Below are 17,807 nucleotides of genomic sequence, written 5' to 3'. Positions count from 1 at the left end.
AGTAAACGGTCTCTCCTGTTTCCAATTATTTTAAACAATTAAGCATGCAAATGCCTGAGCAACATTTATTAAACTTCTTTGAGGAGGAGAAAGGAAAAAAAAAAGATCAACCAACAAGAATCTGAATCATCAAAGCACTCTTACAAAACCAGCATTTTGAGCCTTTAATTGGAAGTGAATCAAAAACAGGCGTGTGAAATTTTCCATGAAATACATACAGGGCCTAAATAGTTTTTTAAAAAGGTGCTCTGGGCGGAACAGAATCTAGATCCTGCCCAGTCCAAACTGATGAGAAGAAATGATTAATTCCAAGGTGATCCAAACCCAGCCCCACTGACTGATCGTGGCTTGCCTGTAACACCTTGCAGGGCAAACTTTGAGAAGGCAGAGAAGGAGGACTGCGATTTCCCTTTACAACAGTACAGATCAGAAAGTAGATAGGGAACCACAGATCTGCAGAACCAAGGACTTTAGAGGCCCCAGTGCCCAGAGGGGCAAGTCTGCATGCCTCGATGCCTCTTCCATGAGGCACCCTGGGAAAATTCTCTGCACACCAAATTTCCTGAAGCATGTTTCCAGACAAGCAGTCTGCCTTTTCTCTCTCTTTCTTGAAAAGTGCAGAAAGTACAGGTGTCCCTCGAGTCCTTGACTTCAAAAGAAGTCCTGTGTTGCAGCAAAGACCTTATTTGATCAAGACTGGCTATCCTTGTTGCCCCCAATATGCTCTTATGGTAGAGAAAACTAAGGTCAGTACAGTCTGCCCCTTGTTTGCAAGGGTTCCTCATCCCTATATGCAACTGATCGCGGACGTTTTATAATAGTATTTCTGATCTGTGGTGGGTTGAATCTGCCGAATGGAGAAGCTGAGGATATGGACAGCAAAATGTAAGCAACTTGAGCATCTGCTGATTTTGGAATCCTCGAGCCAATGCACAGGGTGGTACCAGAGTGGACTGTACGTATATGGTTTTCTACAGATAGCATTTTGGGGACTGAGAGAGATAATGCATGGGTCTTTGTTCTCTAAGATTCCTGACTGGTCACAGATGTAGGTACAAGGCTGGTGGCAGAGCTGGGAAAAGAAAGATCTCATGTTTTTCTGTATCAGTGCAGAAAATTTAGCCCTTTTCTCCTGGCATCCTCAAAGCAGGTTATTTGAGGCTTAGTATCCTCACTGAGCCCTTACCTACCCTCACACACTCACCTCACACCATACAGTTTCTGAGTGACTTTTTTCTCAAGATCACCCCTTTTCAAAGCATTTACATCTAGAAATGATTACACTGAGGATTGGGTTGGGAAAAATCAATGTGAATTATCCATGATAATTCCTGTTGTCTGAAAAATACATCTTTTGCCAGGGGAGCTATATTGCAGTTTCAACTGTTTTCCATTTCAAACCAGTGATCTTTGTAAAGAGAAAGGCTGCATTTGAGTGGCTGCATGACTGCTTAGATGCATCGGCGGTTCCTATGGAAAGTGCCCTGTTTGACCCCACAGGAGAATTATACAATGGCCAGGAAATAAGACTGAAAGGCAAAGAAAGCAGGTTCACCTGTGGATCCGATGAGGCTTGATATCTTTACTTGTGGAAACACTCTTATCGTGAAATGTAGGGAATGGATACCTGCGTTCCGCTGTCCAGTTCTCATCTTTAGACACATCACACCTTGAAACCTACATACTTCTTTGGTATGATGGCCTCTTATCTTCTAACAATATCAGGGGTGGGTACTCAGTGCCATGTCTGCCTTGGGCAATATGACAAATACAAGCAACCTTTTTTAACTTGACTGTTTTGTGCAGCCTGTGGGATCTTAGTTCCCTGACCAAGGATAGAACTGGGGCCTGTGCCTTGGAAGCACAGAGTCTTAGCCACTGTATCACCAGGACATCCCCAGGCAGCTCTCTTAGTAGTGTTCTCAAAGTTATGACCAACCTAGATAGCATATTCAAAAGCAGAGACATTTCTTTGCCAACAAAGGTCCGTCTAGTCAAGGCTATGGTTTTTCCAGTAGTCATGTATGGATGTGAGAGTTGGACTGTGAAGAAAGCTGAGCACCAAAGAATTGATGCTTTTGAACTGTGGTGTTAGAGAAGACTCTTGAGAGTCCCTTGGACTGCAAGGAGATCCAACCAGTCCATTCTAAAGGAGATCAGTCCTGAGTGTTCATTGGAAGGACTGATGTTGAAGCTTGAAACTCAATACTTTGGCCACCTCATGCCAAGAGTTGACTCATTGGAAAAGACTCTGATGCTGGGAGGGATTGGGGACAGGAGGAGAAGGGGACGACAGAGGATGAGATGGTTGGATGGCATCACTGACTCGATGGACCTGAGTCTGAGTGAACTCCGGGAGTTGGTGATGGACAGGGAGGTCTGGCGTGCTGCGATTCATGGGGTTGCAAAGAGTCGGCCACGACTGAGCAACTGAACTGAACTGAACTGAACTGCTTACTGGGAATTAAGCTAAAGCCCTTTCAGAAATAAGGTGTAGAGTAGGAGGTGAAACCAAGTGGTAATGGGTAATATGGAGTCCTCTAAGCGAAAGAGAAAAGAAACACCTTTATCCCAATTTCTGGAATTTCCTCTTCAGTTAACACCAGTGATCCTTGGGATACAATTTGAAGTTTCTTTTCTTATATGCATGTTTCTAGAGTTAGAACTTCAAACAAAGATAAGCTGACATCTCTAAGTAAGCGATTCTTTGCTGACAGATTATGTTGAATTAGGGTGACAAAAACATAAACCCTATACACAGAGGTCTTCATGTGACTCCCAGAGGCATATGTGTGTATGGGGTGGAGGAGGTGCTCAGGAGGAGAATGGGTTAATTTTCCCTCTTGGAGTAAAATCAAACTACAACCACGATGAGTTCGAGTGCCTCCTTGACCCCTGAGAGTTGCACCCGAGGTCCACCGTGACGACGTACACAGGGCAGGGGGGTACGCCGCAGGCGGTAAGAAAACCCAAAGCCAAGCACACGGCCTCCACATTGAGAATAAAACATTTTAAATAATAGGTTCTTCAGTGCTAAATGATGTTTGGTTCCAAGGATCCTTGGAGCTATGGTTTTCTTTGTTCTGCCAAAGGAAAAAGGAAATACATCAGGAAGCTGGGCCAGTCCACAGGAAGTCTCACTTGAGCTGATAAAAGGAATTGATGTGAGGTGGCTGGGGATGCAGTTATAAGTCAATCAGCCTTGAAATAACAAGAAATGCTATTCGGGAGAAACTGGAGCCTGAAGTTAGCCTTTCTTGACGACTCCCTTTTAACCTTGCAAAATGTCCCCTTCTTTGTCTTTCATAGAAACACATCCCCCATCAGATTTTTTTTTAAGTGTGTGTAATTTATGTGTGTGTGTGTAAGTGAAAGAGAATGAAAAAGACAGCCAGAGTTAGATCCAGAGAGGAGAAGAGAAAGCATGAAATTGTATAAGAGGAAGCATCATTGAGTCAAAGAATATGCTATTCTCTACTGAGCTACAAGAGCTTTTTTTTTTTTTTTCACATCAAATCATTTTGATAGCTCGTAGAGGGTGGGACGATCTGAGAGAGTGGCACTCACATATAGGCACTGCCATGTGTAAGATGGAGAGCTGGTGGGAGCCTGCCATACAGCACAGGGAGCTCAGCTTGTGCTCTCTGAGCACCTGAGGACCTAGAGGGGTGGGTTGGGAGCAGGTTGGAGGGAGGCTCAAGAGGGAGGAGATATATGTATACATATAGCTGATTCAGTTGTTGTACAGCAGAAACAAACACACATTGTAAAGCAACTAAACTCCAAGAAAAACAAATTTAAAAAGTAAAATGGAACCTATCGGTTTCCCCTTCCCTTGCCCAACTGCTACCCAGTCCATCTGCCAGCAGAGTCAGGCAGGGACTCTTAACCTGGGGAACAGAGGGCTGAACCCTTCTTAAGGACAGGATGTGGAGGATAGAGCGAGACCACAGACCCGTCTAGAGCAGAGGGGTCACGCAGACAAACACTACTGCCTGCGGGCTCAGTTGCTCAGTTGTGTCCAGTTCTTTGTGACCCCATGGACTGTAGCCCACCAGGCTCCTCTGTCCAGGGGATTTCTCAGGCAAAAACACTGTAGTGGGTTGCCGTTTCCTACTCCAGGGGACCTTCCTGAGCCAGGAATCGAACCCACATATCCTGCATTGGCAGGTGGACTCTTTAGCAGTGAGCCACTTGGGAAGCCCACCACCACCTGCAAGGCCTCCATAGATGGACTGAGTTTGGAGCCTCAGTTTTATGGATGTGCATGTTTCAAACTGGCAACGGATCACAGAGGCTAAACTCTATGAACTTCGGAGGCAAACAGGATAAGGTTCAAATCATCGCCTTTCCACTTTCTGTCCTCTTGGCCTCGGATAAGTTATTTCACATCTCCAAAATGAAAACAGTACATACAGCATAGGGTCGTTACAAGGATCAAAAGGGACTATGTCCTAGAGACCAGACTTGTGGTTGCCAAGCGGAGGGATGGATTAGGAGTTTGGGATTAGCGGATGCAAATTATTACATAGAGAATGGATAAACAAGGTCCTATTGTATAGCACAGGGAACTATATTTGATATCCTGTGATAGACCAAAATGGAGAATATTAAAAAGCATGTACATATATGTATAACTGAATGACTTTGCTCTACAGCAGAAATGAACTATTCTTGCATAAAATAAAATTTTTTAAAAAGTGAGCATGCCCATAAAGGCAAAAACAGCTATTGGCACACAGTCAGAGCTCAATGAATTGCTCCTTCTCTTCCTTCTCCTGATTCTGATCGTCTGCCCTCCACACTCTTCCCCTCGGGTGGAAGGTGAGTGTGTCTGTTACTCTCAGGTGAGGAGTAGGAAAAGAAAGGCCTTAGTAAGGGCCATTGGGGCTCATGCAAAATGGTGGCTGATATGGTTTCAAACTGAATTGGGGCTTTTCAGGGTTGACTGTGTTTGCCCAAAGCCTAGCACCACTTCCTGTTTTAAGAAGAAGGAAAAAAAAAGCCTCCCAGAAAACTCATTAAGAGGCTCAAAATCCTTCCTGGACATCAAATATGTCTTCAAAAAAAATTTTTTTTTAAAGAGTTAAGTGTAAATGAATCAAAACCAGACGAATTCAATTTCCCTTCAATTAAACAGAATTTTTTTTTTTAATCCAAGGAAAAGGCACTTGGGACCAAATGTGTTTTGGGTTTTAAATGAGACCAAATTTTGGGAAAGAGCGTAAGACCCCCAAAACAGAGTCAGGCCCTATTCTTCATTTACATTAATGCAAAGGGATTAACACAGCTCCAGTGTCGCTTGGTAAGAAAAACACCAGCTCCCAGAAATTCAGGAAGGCCCTCGCGAGACCCAGCCCCTCCCTGCCCAGCCTCCAACCGGCTCCCAGATCATTCTATGAATTATCCTTGGATTATGAAGAAGAACCACATAGGCTAGACAGAACTTCTGTGAGAGCTTCAGTCATCCAAGCCCTCAAATGAGAAATGCTTTTAAAGTCTGCCTGGGATTAGAGTCTTATAAACATGGGAGGTGAAAGGGACTTTTGAAATCATACCTTCATTTTATACATGAGAAAACCTTTAACACGAGGAAATTTACACAAATACTGTTGCAGGGAAATGCCTTGTCTAAGCTCCCAGAACTCCTTTGGGGTAGAGCTGGGGCTACAATTCAGGTCCCCAGACCCTTGGCTGGACAGTTTTTCTCTGTATTTTACTGCGAAATGGAATCCCAGAGTCTCTGAGAGCAACACATTGGGGATAGAATGACAGTGTTCAGCTTATTCTTTTTTACAAATCTATTTCTAGTCCCTCTTTTATATCAGTTTTTAAAAGGATAAGAGTAATATATACTAGTTATTTAAAAAGTCAAATACTCCATGTTTATAGTGTGAAAAGTAAAAGTCCTGCCCATAAGTAGCGGCTGTTAAAATCAAAACACAAACACACACACACACATCTATCTATTAGGATTATTTATGCATAGACAACCTCTGGAAAAGTATATCCATAAATAAAAAAACAAACTTTCATCTTTTTTTATAGAAATGGAACCACACATTTTGTGTTTTTTTCCATGTATTAAGATACTTTGGAGAATTTTCTAAGTCAGTGTGTATACACAATTGATTTTATTCCACTTAACGACTACATGATATTTTTTACCTGAGTCTTCTAAAATCAATTTGTCTAGTACCCTATTGATGGATATTTAGAGTTTTCCCAATTCTTGCCCTTACCAACAATGCTACAAAAGACATCTTGTACATTTATCTTTGGTATTTGACTGAATATGTCTGATGCATTTTTAGAATTGGAATTATCATCAAATTTGTATATAAACACTTAACATCTCAATAAATGTTTCCAAATTGCCTCCTAGAGTGAGTGTACCAAGTTAGAGTCCCACTAGCAGGAATAGTGAGAGACATTTCCCTTTTCTCTTTCTGCCATGAGGCAATAGTAAGCTGTTTTCATCTTTGCTGTCCTCATAGGTGATAAATGTTGGAATTTCATTAATTTCATTTGAATATATAGATGCCTGAGATTCTTTTCATATGCTTTCTGACCATTTATATTTCTTTTTCTAGCATTTATTTATAGCATCTTTGGTCTATTTTTCTGCTATGTGGTCTACCTTTTTCTTATTTATTTGTAAACAGTCTTTATTATTATATTTTAATTGACTTTTATTGGAGTATGATTGCTTTACAGTGTTGTCTTAATTTCTGTTGTTGTTTAGTCGGTAAGTCGTGTCCGACTCTTGGCGACCTCACAGACTGCAGCCTGCCAGGCTTGGGATTTCCCAGGCAAGAATACTGGAGTGGGTTGCCATTTCCTTCTCCAGGGGATCCTCCCAACCCAGGGATCGAAACTGCATCTCCTGCATTGGCAGGCAGATTCTTTACCACTGAGCCACTAGGGAAGCCCTGTATCAGTTTATATATTAACACACACATATATCCCCTCTTTTTTGGATTTCCTTTCCATTCAGGTCAGCACAGTGCTTGAGTGGAGTTCCCTGTGCTATACAGTCGGTTCTCATTAGTTAATGTATTTTATACACAGTGTCAATAACATATATATGTCAATCCCAATCTCCCAATTCATCCCACCCCACTTCCCCTTTGGTATATTTGATCTTTATGTCTGTGTCTCTACTTCTGCTTTGTAAATAAGAGCATCTATACCATTTTTCTAGATTCCACATAATCTTTGTGTTTTAAGACATGTGCCCTCTGCTTGATGGATGGGAAATAGTCTTTCTCGGTTTCTCATTTGTCTTTTCACTTTACTTACTGTATTTTTCTTGATGTCAATATACAAAAGGAGGAACTAGAGCTGAGAAAGGGAGAAGAAGAAGAAAGAGTTTCCTTGGCTGAAACCCTGGATTTCCAAAAATGTCCATTCCAGGACTAGTATCACCCCGAGTCAAAGGGCAATTAAAAAATTATAGGCTGGGTGTTACCCTTGGGAAAATGTGCCTACACTTCCTTGTAATACAAAGCCATGGATAAAGAGGCCCTTAGTGAGTACTGCTTCTTTTGGAAACTTTAAAATCAGTGAGCAGAGAAACCTCTACCCTCTAGATGCCTAAAAGAAGCAGTAAAGACATCCGGCTCTTGTTCGTTTATATAAAGCTTTGTGCCTGGCAAAAGTTTTCAGTGTTTAGTTGAATGAGTAAATGCATGAGTAAGAATTAAGTGATAAATCCCTAAAGACAAAAGAACTCTTCAAGCATAAGAATTTCAACCTAGGGAACTTCTCTGGTGGCCCAGTGGCTAAGATTCCATGGTCCCAGCGCGGGGGCCCTTGGTTTGATCCCCAGTCAGGGAACTAGATCCCACACGCTGCAACTAAGGGTTCGCAAGCCACAACTAAAGATCCCGCATGCGGCAACTAAGACCCAGCACAGTCAAATAAACAAAAATTTAAAAAATAATTCCCCCTAAATACATGCATCGATATATATTGTAACAGCGTTGACAACTCACAAACTGGGTAATTTTATATCAACCTGTTTGTTCTCACATTTCTTCTACAGTCCTGCCAAACTGTTCACTCTCAGACTCCTTCTCATGGAAAATCAATGAATTCCCATATATGAGACCTAAAAAGTCTCTTCTTGGATTGTTAGATTCCAGTAGACACCTGAAACCCACAGCGGTCTAGAAATGCAGAGTGGAAGCTCCCACGGCACCTGTAACACTGATCACCTACACGTGCACACTGGGGTGTGACACGCGGTCTTTTGTTCCTGGGGACACCTGTCGCCATCTGAGAAAATGGGCCCTGCCGTGGGGAATGCATTTCACATTTCAAGTCTGCATTCTCTTGGAAGTGAAAACTTACATACTCTGGAATTTTGATCATGACCTAAATGGCAGGCACACTGTTCCCCAAAGAGGGAAAATATCTCAAATATTCAGTATTTTGGTTCATTTTTGTGGGTAGAAGCCATTTTTAAGCTGTTGAGAAGTAGATCTGAAGGCTCTGAAAAGGCGTCTGAGCACCTGATTTCTGGTTGTCCTTGGAAAGATAATGATAAGTCACATAGGTTTTGGTTTGCACGGGTGAAATCTCAGTATTTCTAAGTGAGATGATGGGCCCAGCCAGTCTATGAAAGTATGTCAGATCTGTCTGAATTTCCATAGAAATTGGATTTGCCTTTCAGGAAACAGCTTTTCCTTTTGTCTCTTCTCATTTACTATCTGCTGACTCATTCTAAAAAGGAACTAAGTTGGTAGCCCAGGATGGATGGCCTGGTTGAAAAGACAGCTTGTGGCGAAGTCTCTAGAACACTGTGAAAGAAGACACAATCAGAGAAGGGAAGGAGAATCATATTTTTATCAGATCTGGTGAAATCGAGTTTCTCCTCTCTGCCTTGACTCCATATTTAATAATCAAACAGCTGACAACATAGTCTGGTACCCTGAATCTATGACTGGTTGTCTAATCCTTTCTGCTACTTAATTCTTGCGGCCTCTGATAAGTGATAGAGCCACTTCCATCTCCATTTCTTTTTCGTTTTTGTTTTCCATCTCCTAAGGAGCAGGATAAGACTAGGATGAGATTCCATTCCTGACAAATTTTTACAGTTATATAGATCAGCCCTCTACTAAAAATTTTGTGATTCCTCCTTTCCACGTGTTTTGCAAGATCCAAATGCTCACTTACAGTATTTAAGATCATCCATAATCTATTCCATCCAATATTTCCACTTTACCTTCTCCTTCATATGCCCCACCCCCACAGTATTCTACTTTCCTAGAAAGCCCTTGACCCATATCTTCCTGTGTAAGTCCTACCCATCTTTCAAAGTCAAGGTCTACCTGGGCCAAGAGGCCTTGCGGCTGGTGTGAAGAAAAACAAACAAGCATTCTGGAAACAGAAACACACTGGGCTTGAAAACCAAGTATGTCACCTATTCGCTGTCATCTTAGGGTTACTTAACCTCTCTGAACTTTCATTTCTCCCTGATAAAACAGAGATGTGACGATACTACCTCCCAAAGGGTTGTAGTGAACATTAAATGCAAGGATGAACATGAAAATGCTTTGTAAACAGAAAGGGGCAAACACATGACTACTTCTGTCTTTTCTGTGTCTCTCCAGTTGAAATTGCTCTTTCCTTCTTCTACTGCACACACACTACTGCATTCTGCTGGGTGTGCATGCACACACACACACAGCTTCTCCTCCTGCTGTGTCTCTAGGGCAGGAGCCCTTTTGCCACCAGCCTGGTGTCTTGATAGCATTTAGTACCTAGTTCAGCCCCTGCCTAACAGCCATGCAGCAGACCTCCTGACCTGCATTAACACAGGTGGCATCAGCTTATGATGCCCATGAGACCAAGGTGACAAGTTCCCATAAGACCAGCTCGCTCTGCGCAGAAAAGGGTTAGTCCATAGACTGTCTAATTCTGTCAAATGTCCAAGCCATCTGTTAAGATGGCCCTAAGGGTGACAGTGCGGGGACAGACAAACTCCATCCATTGCCTCTAGGGGAATATCTCAAAGTCTGGGCCACTGACGTTGGGTCTACCAGGTCAGTAGAAAAAGTAGAGTGATATCATTTAGCAAAACTGTCCCACTGCTTTGCTTTCCTGTGAATGGGAAATATAGATAAGCATAAAATGCATCCCATGAATGGGATGAACACCATAGATAAATATCATTGAAGCCACAGAAAATGAAACAGGGTGTCATTTTCTGCAGAGAGAAAGACACCTGCATAGCTCTGAGATTTCAAAAAAACCTATTATGGCTGGTTGAAGATTTTGTGAGACTGTGTGTGTGTGAGTGTGTGTGTGTGTGTGTGTGTGTGTGTGTGCAGGTAGAGGCCAATGTCCTTTAGTCTTCTCCATTTGTCACAAAGCAACAAACAAAAGATAAGGCTTAGAAAAACTGTTTCAAGACAGGCCAGAAAAGAAAGACTTGTTATTCAAAACAAAACAAAAACATTATTCTCTACCTACATAATGCAACTGCTTGTCTCAAATAAATGAAAATAGTAGATGTTTTTCATTCCAACCCTAAATAGTTAGGTCCTAATCTGAAAATCTTTTTTATCAAGCTTCAAGCAGGATGAGACTTTTCCCAAGAAGACAAGGACCTTGCTGAGGGCCTGAGTGTTGACTTACAACATAGGGATATTTTCTGGTATTTGAGGGATGATAAAGGCCTCAGACCATTAGAAATCCAGCCTGGTGGTTCATCATTATAAAAAATTTTCCAACTTTTTCTTTTGCTGGGGCAACTCAATGCTAACATTTGTCTAACGTTGTATTTCTTTAAAAAAAATAGATTTGGTTTAAATGAACCACTTTTTAAAGCCAGTGCCAAGTTAACTGTTTGACCCCAAATAAAAAGAGACATTGAAATTCTAAATCTTATATAATGCAGCTGTTATTAAAAGACCTACTTACTACACAGACTGGAAGGTAGACCCATAAGATACATTCTAATGCATCTGAATACATTCTATTTCAATAGTCAAATATTCAATTATTAAAAGAACTGAAATAGTAATTCAGCCCACCTGTCCCTGGTCTGTAAAGGGGCCTATTTAAGTAAAATACTCTCTTTCTTTTTGTCTCCTGGTAGTGGAGACCTTGTTTGTCTACAGAAAGAGGAGGATTTGTTTTGGAGAACAGTTATGTAAAAATCCTATACAAACATTTGAGATTTTTTTCTTAAATATGGAAATACATTTCTATTAAATAAGAGAAACAGTCTTTAGTCCAAACTGTCAAGATTCTCCATAATTTTTTTAATGGCTTATCTGCCTCCGTCTCTCTTTCTCACACATACACACCACTTCCAGGATCCTACAATTCATAATAATGTAAAGAAAGCAAATGAAATGTTCCTAGGAAATGGAAAGAACACTGGCTGAGGGTAAGGACCCTCATTCTCACCCTGACTCTGTCGCTAGTCAGCTGTGTGATCTTGGATAATTCAGCAAACACCTCTGGGCCTCAGTTTCCCTCCCATAAAACAAGGATATGGAGCTAAATAACCACTAAAGCTCTAAAGTTGCAGTCCTGAAAGCCTGAAGTGGAACAACAGCAGACGTGGGAGGAAGCTTTTTTGGTAGAAATTATTCAGGAACAAAACAGGATTCACCGCTTGGTGACTCCTCAAGGGAGGCAATTCTCTGTGGTCACCAGACAGAGACACAGCTTGAGGTGCCCTGAGTTTGCATGAGTCCAGGTGCTATGAAGGTTAATTAAAGGCACAGGTGGGGGAACAGTTCACTCCCAGAGTGAAGGGAGCATCCATCTTTAAGGACAGAAGTAAAGTCTTTGTTCCCGGGTACCCCTCACTCTCGGAGAAGGCAATGGCAACCCACTCCAGTACTCTTGCCTGGAAAATCCCATGGATGGAGGAGCCTGTTGCTTTCTTCCAGGGGGCTCATCCTGAAGTTTTCCAACTGGACACGCAGTGTCCGTGGTGACTTGCCGCCTGGGCCAGTATGGCTTATGGACTCTGATGGTTTTCAAAGCCCAGCTGACACTTCAGCCCTCCTTTCCCATTTTGTTCTCCCCACATGTACCGTTGTGTGGTGCGGTGCTTTCCCGAGGTAAATGATGAAAACTGACTGTATTTATGCTCAGCTGGGACTCTGTTGGAAGCACCGTCCTGACCATCCTGGCTATCTAACCACATCCCTGTCTATTCCCTAATCCGCTTTATTGTTCTTCAGAAGACGTATCAGGTTGGGCACACAATTATTTATGTATGTGTCTGTCTCCTCCACCAGAGCATAACTTCCAGCAAGGTTTTGATTCCTATCTTGGTGGCTCAGACGGTAAAGAATCTGCCTGCAGTCTAAGAGATGCAGGTTCAATCCCTGGGTCAGGAAGATTCCCTGGAGGAGGGCACGGCAACCCACTCCAGTATTCTTGTCTGGAGAATCCCATGGACAGAGGAGCTGGCGGGCTTCAGTCCACAGGGTCGCAAAGAATCAGACACGACTGAGCAACTAACACTTTCACTTTTCACTTTAGCCTCAACACATAAAGCAGAGCTTTGGAACATAAGAGACACCTAATTAATATTTGTAGAATTAATGAAGATGTATATAATAAATCCAGACCTATGAACTAATTTTCTGGCCAATTGATCCCCACAAGCCCTGTCCCCAAGGAGAAAGTCAACTAACATACAGTCAATGAAGGTACCAAACTTTATTGAATCCTTACTGTGACTTATGGCAAGAAGGTACTTTGGCTCCACTTTACAGATGAGAAAACTGAGTCTCCCAGAATGGAGACTGAGCCTGGGTTCTCTGACTCCAAGTCCCCAGTTCATTTCCCTATTCCATTCACCACATCTAGATTTTCTCTGATTCTTTCCCCATCTTTAATGGTAGCATATGCACTGACTGAATCAAGCTTCCACAGATGAAATAAACAGATTCAGTTGAAGACTTCCTAGATCTAAGATGCAATATTTGAAACCAGGTCATTCTTAAAGCAGTAACCAGTATCACGTGCTTTTCAACAACTGATAACATCACCGTGGGGGAGCAGGGCGGGGTAAGGTGTTGTTTAATATTTAGACGGACTTGCCTGTGGCAAATGAAGAGTGGAAGGGCTCCAGCAAATGTTGGTGCTCCCAACGTGATGTGCAGAGCCTTCCCAGGAGACATTATTGGAGAGAAGAGAGCATGATACAGAAGGACTTATTATAGAGTGATGAGGTTGAGGTTTTGTAATCACAAAATAAAAAGCTTCTGCAAAAAACCTCCCTGGCAAACTGGACCAAAGAGCTTCCCCAGTGATGAAACCCAGAGGTATTCTGAAATATCAACATGCTTTATAGATGAAGAAGAAATACGCAGGTGCATAAAAATCACATCCCCAAATCAGTCAAAGATGATGTGTCAAGGCCATTCAAACTGCAAATACACATTCTGGATTTGTGTCTACAAATTCCACATGGTACGTGCTGTCTTCTGAGCTCTCTCAATCTAGAACTGGATTTCCTGAACTTGGAGTTCCATGTTCTTGCAAGAGCATGTGAGCAAGATATCCTAGGAACTGAAACGATTGGAAAGATACTATTGCAGAGGTAATTCAGTCCCACTGTTTCACTTTTACAGAGTCTGAAGCTCAAACTGGCTTCGTGGACTGTGCATCCTCACACAGAGACCAGAAGTCCCGGGGCCTCTCCTTGTCCACGTCCTCTCCACACATAGTGTTGGAACCCCTGTGGGAGTGGGGTCTGGGAACCCCAAGATCCGAAGGTCACACATGAACAGGAAACTGTGGTTTTCACACAATTTAAATACCAAAGTATACACTAAAGACTCAGTCCTTCAGAACGATGGGCAGTTCTGAACGCTGGGCAGAAGATGACGACCTGAAAAGCTGCTGCTCTGCTGGTCGGTCTCATATTCAGGCAAGCTGGATGGGAGATGGAAGGTGCCCCAGGGGAAGGTCTGGATGGACTGATGGGCTTCCATCACCCCTGCAGCAAAGAAGCCTGTCACCCCCACCAGGGTCCTGGCCTAAGCTTGCTCTCACGCTGGCCATGCCAATCCCTGCGTGTGCATCTACAGAGGTTAGCACATTCTGGGTACACAGACCACAGCTTCCTCCCTACCCTCAGGGCCTGTGCTGAGAGGTCTGAGCACTGGGGAGACATTGCTTCACTTCTCCTTAGGGTGTCCACATCAAGACCCTGGAGCCATCTTACCACCCTTCCGGGTCAGAGGGGCCTTCTGGGCCAGTGGCAAGTGTCCCGGTGAGGGGAGTTTTCTAGACTGGAGCATCTTATTACTAAACCAGACATACCGAGACACTTGCACACATCCACCAAAAGAAGGGAGAGAGACATTAAATGACCAGTGACAGGACCCCCATCTACTGGTTCCCCCCCTACAGCAACCTCATCTCAACTGACACCTCACCCACACACTTTAAACTGGAGGAACCCAGACTCACAGAGGCTCCTTTTAACCCAATACAATCAGTAATCTCATCTCCAGATTTTCAAGTTCCTGCTGTTGGTGCCTTTTACTTAAGTCAGCATATTTCAAACTCTCAGAAGAAAAAAAAAAAAAACTTAGAAAATAAAACCACTACCCCACCCAAATGATAAAAATCTCTTGAATTCTCCAAGCCCAACATCTGAGCCTCCTCTTACTCAACCCTGAGCAAAGATTTGATTCCTTTGAGTTCGGGGAATGGTGGGCTCTGCCAGTCCCCTCCTCACCAGCCTAATAGATTTTCCAGACCGGCTCGGGCTTGCAGTTGTGGGGTAGCCTCGCAGCCAACTCCTGGTCCCATTCATTCCTCTCGGTCCTCTAAGGCCCGTCACATTAGGGGCTGTCCCTCCTCTCTGCTCCTGACCCCACTTCCCCCTTCCAGAGGGAGCAGGCAGTGAACCCTCCTGAAGTCTGCGGTGAAACCCAGACCCTGACCCGTCCCTCTGGGCTGCATTTGGCAAGCTGGACCCGGGCGCGAGACAAGAGTAGGGGTGGGAGTAGGAAGGATCTGGCCACCTGGCATCCCCCAGGGCGGCCGGCTCAGGGCTGCTCCCTTTAGGAGGAGCGGCTCCGCAGGCGAGGGACCCTCCTCGAGAGGCGGGAGGGAGTCCTGCCCCGGAGCTGGCGCAGCCCGGGCGCGGAGTGCCGGAGCCGGGCGTGCGGAGAGCCGCGCGAGCCGTCCGGGAAAGTGATGCCGGGCGGAGGAAAGGCAAGGCGAGTCCGGCCCGTTAGTCCCGGGGAGTCGGCAGCTCGGCAAGAGAAGTACCAAGAGGAAGGGAAACCGGCCCGCGCTGACATGTAAACAGGGCTTCCACCCGGAGGAGCCCGCGCACACAGATCCCCGGACACACTCACTCGCACCCCGATCCGCCTGCAACCAATCCACTTGCCCGCCCCTGGGCCCACCCGGCAGGAGACCCGGCTGCTGGCGGCTGCGCGCCCGCCCCCGCCGCCTTCGGCCTCGGGGGAGAGGAAGCCGCCGGCCGCCCGCCGGGTGCCCAGAACCGGGACCGGAGTGCCCGGCTCGCCGGGTGGGAGTGGGGGCCCGGGAAGTCTCCGGCCCCCGGCTGCGATGGGCGCCCGGCTCCCAGGGGTTTCACGCCGCCGGCCCCACCCGCACGCAGTCCGGCCGGCAGCGCCGTGGGAGGGGGCCGGGCTCCGCTCGGGGGCAAGGGGTGCGGGGGAGATCGCCCTCTCCGCGGAACCCGGCGGGTCGCGCCCCCGCCTTCGAGACTCGCCACCGGAGCGCGGGAGGAGACGGCGCGAAGCCGGGGTGCGGAAGGAAGGGAGAGTGGCCACGTCTTCCGGGACCCCGGCGCCCCGCGCCCAGCCTGCCCGCCGCCTCGCCGCCCCAACCGGCTCCGCGCCCACCGACCGGTCGCTTACCTTAATAGTCCCGTCCATTTGGCCAAGTCTGCAGCCGAGCCCCCCAATATTCCACACATTGACCCGGTTACAGCCTGACCTCGCAGCCCCTTCGGATTAGCCCGGCGCGGCCTCTCTGGCGCCCTGGGCCCTCCCTGCGTGCCCCCCGCGAGCGCCCTGCCCTCGCTCCCCGGTGCACGTTTGTTGTTGTAGCGGAGCGAAAAAGAGACAGTTAACCGGATGAAACTTTTTTTTAGCTAATTTTGGGAAGTGACTTCACTTTGCGAATGGGGAGGAAGTCCTATCTCTCTCTCTCTCTCTCTCTCTCTCTCTCTGTCTCGCGCTCTCCTCTCTTCTCTTCTCTCCCCTCTGCTCTCCCTCGTCTTCCCTCCCCCCACACCCCCTCTTCGCCGCCCCCCCCCCCGCCGCCGCTCCTGCTTTTCGCATCACACACACTATATAAATATACGCGGAGATGCCCAGATACATTCATGCGCTGCGCACACAGGATACTTGTTCCCGGGAGATAAGGGCGAGCTGGGAACAATGCCGGGGTCCACGCCCGGCGCTCGCGCCCTGATTCCCAAAGTCTGCACGAACCCACCCCGCCGCCCCCCTCCCCAACCTTCCCCCAAAGTCCAAGACCGAACGCCTTTGGCCTCCTTCCTTTTCCCGGGGCCGTTGGCCGAAGGTGGCCCTCCTGACTCATTCACTTTCCGTTTCTTCCCACAGATACGTTCATTAATGTCTTTTCCAGCCGGAGTCAAACTTTTTTTGGGGGGGCGGGGGGCGGGGGGCGGAAGAGTTTACTGGGGCTAAGGATAACCTGGAGCCTACCGCCCGGGAAGATCCGGACGCAGACCGAAGCCGACAGACCATTCGAAAGTGCATCCAATGGAAAGTTTTCCACTCCGGGCGCTCGGCTGCGGAGTCGCACAGATTCGCGGAGCACCCGCTCGCCCAGCGACGCGGACGCCAGGCGGTTTCGGACGGACCCCGGCCGTCGGGGGCGTGGACTCGGCTCTGAGCGCTGCGAGCTGAGGGACGTCCTCGGGGCGGCGCGCCTCTGCTCTGGGCTACTGGAGAGCTCCCGGCGCCCGCCGAGGGCCGGTCCTTGAGGCACCCCAGGCCACCTCTCCGCGCCTTCTAGGTCAACCCCCTGGCGCATACCCCCGACCCGATGGCCCAAGCCCTGGCGCCCGGGTCTGAGCCGTCCAGGCAATGCCACCTTGGGCCCCAAGAAACCTACGCTAAGACGAGATGATCCGTCCAGGCTGGCCGGCGGGTCTGCAAAGCCCAGCAGGCAGCATCCATGAACCGCCCCAGACTTCTCGCGGGGAGACCCCCGGGGCCGATGCTCCAGACCGTCACCCCGATCCAGTCCTGAGGCCAGCCTCCCCTCGGCCCGCCTTGCAGGGCCCTGCGACCCGGAGGCCTCCCGGGTCCCCCAGCACTGCCCCCCTCCCGCTCTAGCTGGGGCACGGAGGGGACCCTCGGGTGCTCTCGGCCTGACTCCTCGCTTCTTTCTCCCCGACTTCCGAAACAGGTTACCTTGTCCACGCTCTCCAGACCACGCTTTGGACTTTCCCACTTTTATTTAAGAGTCCATCCGGAGAAGGAGGGGGAAAAAATCCAGAGGAGATCCGAGTCAATTGGAAAGAAAAAAATTCAAAAGGGTGTCCACAGCGGCGAAAAAGGTGACTTATTAATTCTTTATTTCTTCAGGAGCACTTGAGCCCGAGAGCTCGTTGGCCTCCCTCCCTCCCTCCCCCCACCCCCCTCTCGAAATTAGTCTCATCAATTCAGCTCCAATTTTGGGTTCGAATACAGACACGGGTCTGAACGTGACCAGACCTGGAGTGGCGGGTGCAGCTTGCCAGCAATTGAGACTTGGTGTGTGTAAGGGGGAGTGGGGTAGGGGGATGCGGTGGGGGTTGGATGGGG

At 46.8% G+C, this 17,807-nt stretch overlaps 1 protein-coding gene across 2 annotated transcripts in view; it reads right to left on the bottom strand.

Annotated features, from left to right (window-relative positions):
• The window catches only part of FLI1 (Fli-1 proto-oncogene, ETS transcription factor), a 132,599-nt gene extending 115,034 nt beyond the window's left edge, over window positions 1-17,565 (bottom strand). The window contains exon 1 of one of the 2 annotated variants that reach the window (XM_061406415.1): window positions 16,701-17,565. In XM_061406415.1, the coding sequence (XP_061262399.1) occupies window positions 16,701-16,754 (54 nt within the window). In that variant the 5' untranslated portion in view covers window positions 16,755-17,565. Of the gene's footprint in view, window positions 1-15,884; window positions 16,235-16,700 lie in introns of those variants that run through there. The other variant, XM_061406416.1, reaches the window with a different exon arrangement.
• Window positions 17,566-17,807: the final 242 nt, after the last annotated feature.

Source organism: Bos javanicus, chromosome 29 (genome assembly GCF_032452875.1).
Source record: "Bos javanicus breed banteng chromosome 29, ARS-OSU_banteng_1.0, whole genome shotgun sequence".
Classification (NCBI taxonomy): Eukaryota; Metazoa; Chordata; class Mammalia; order Artiodactyla; family Bovidae; genus Bos; species Bos javanicus.
The sequence above is the reverse complement of the archived record's forward strand: the minus strand, read 5'-3'. Positions and strand labels throughout refer to the sequence as shown.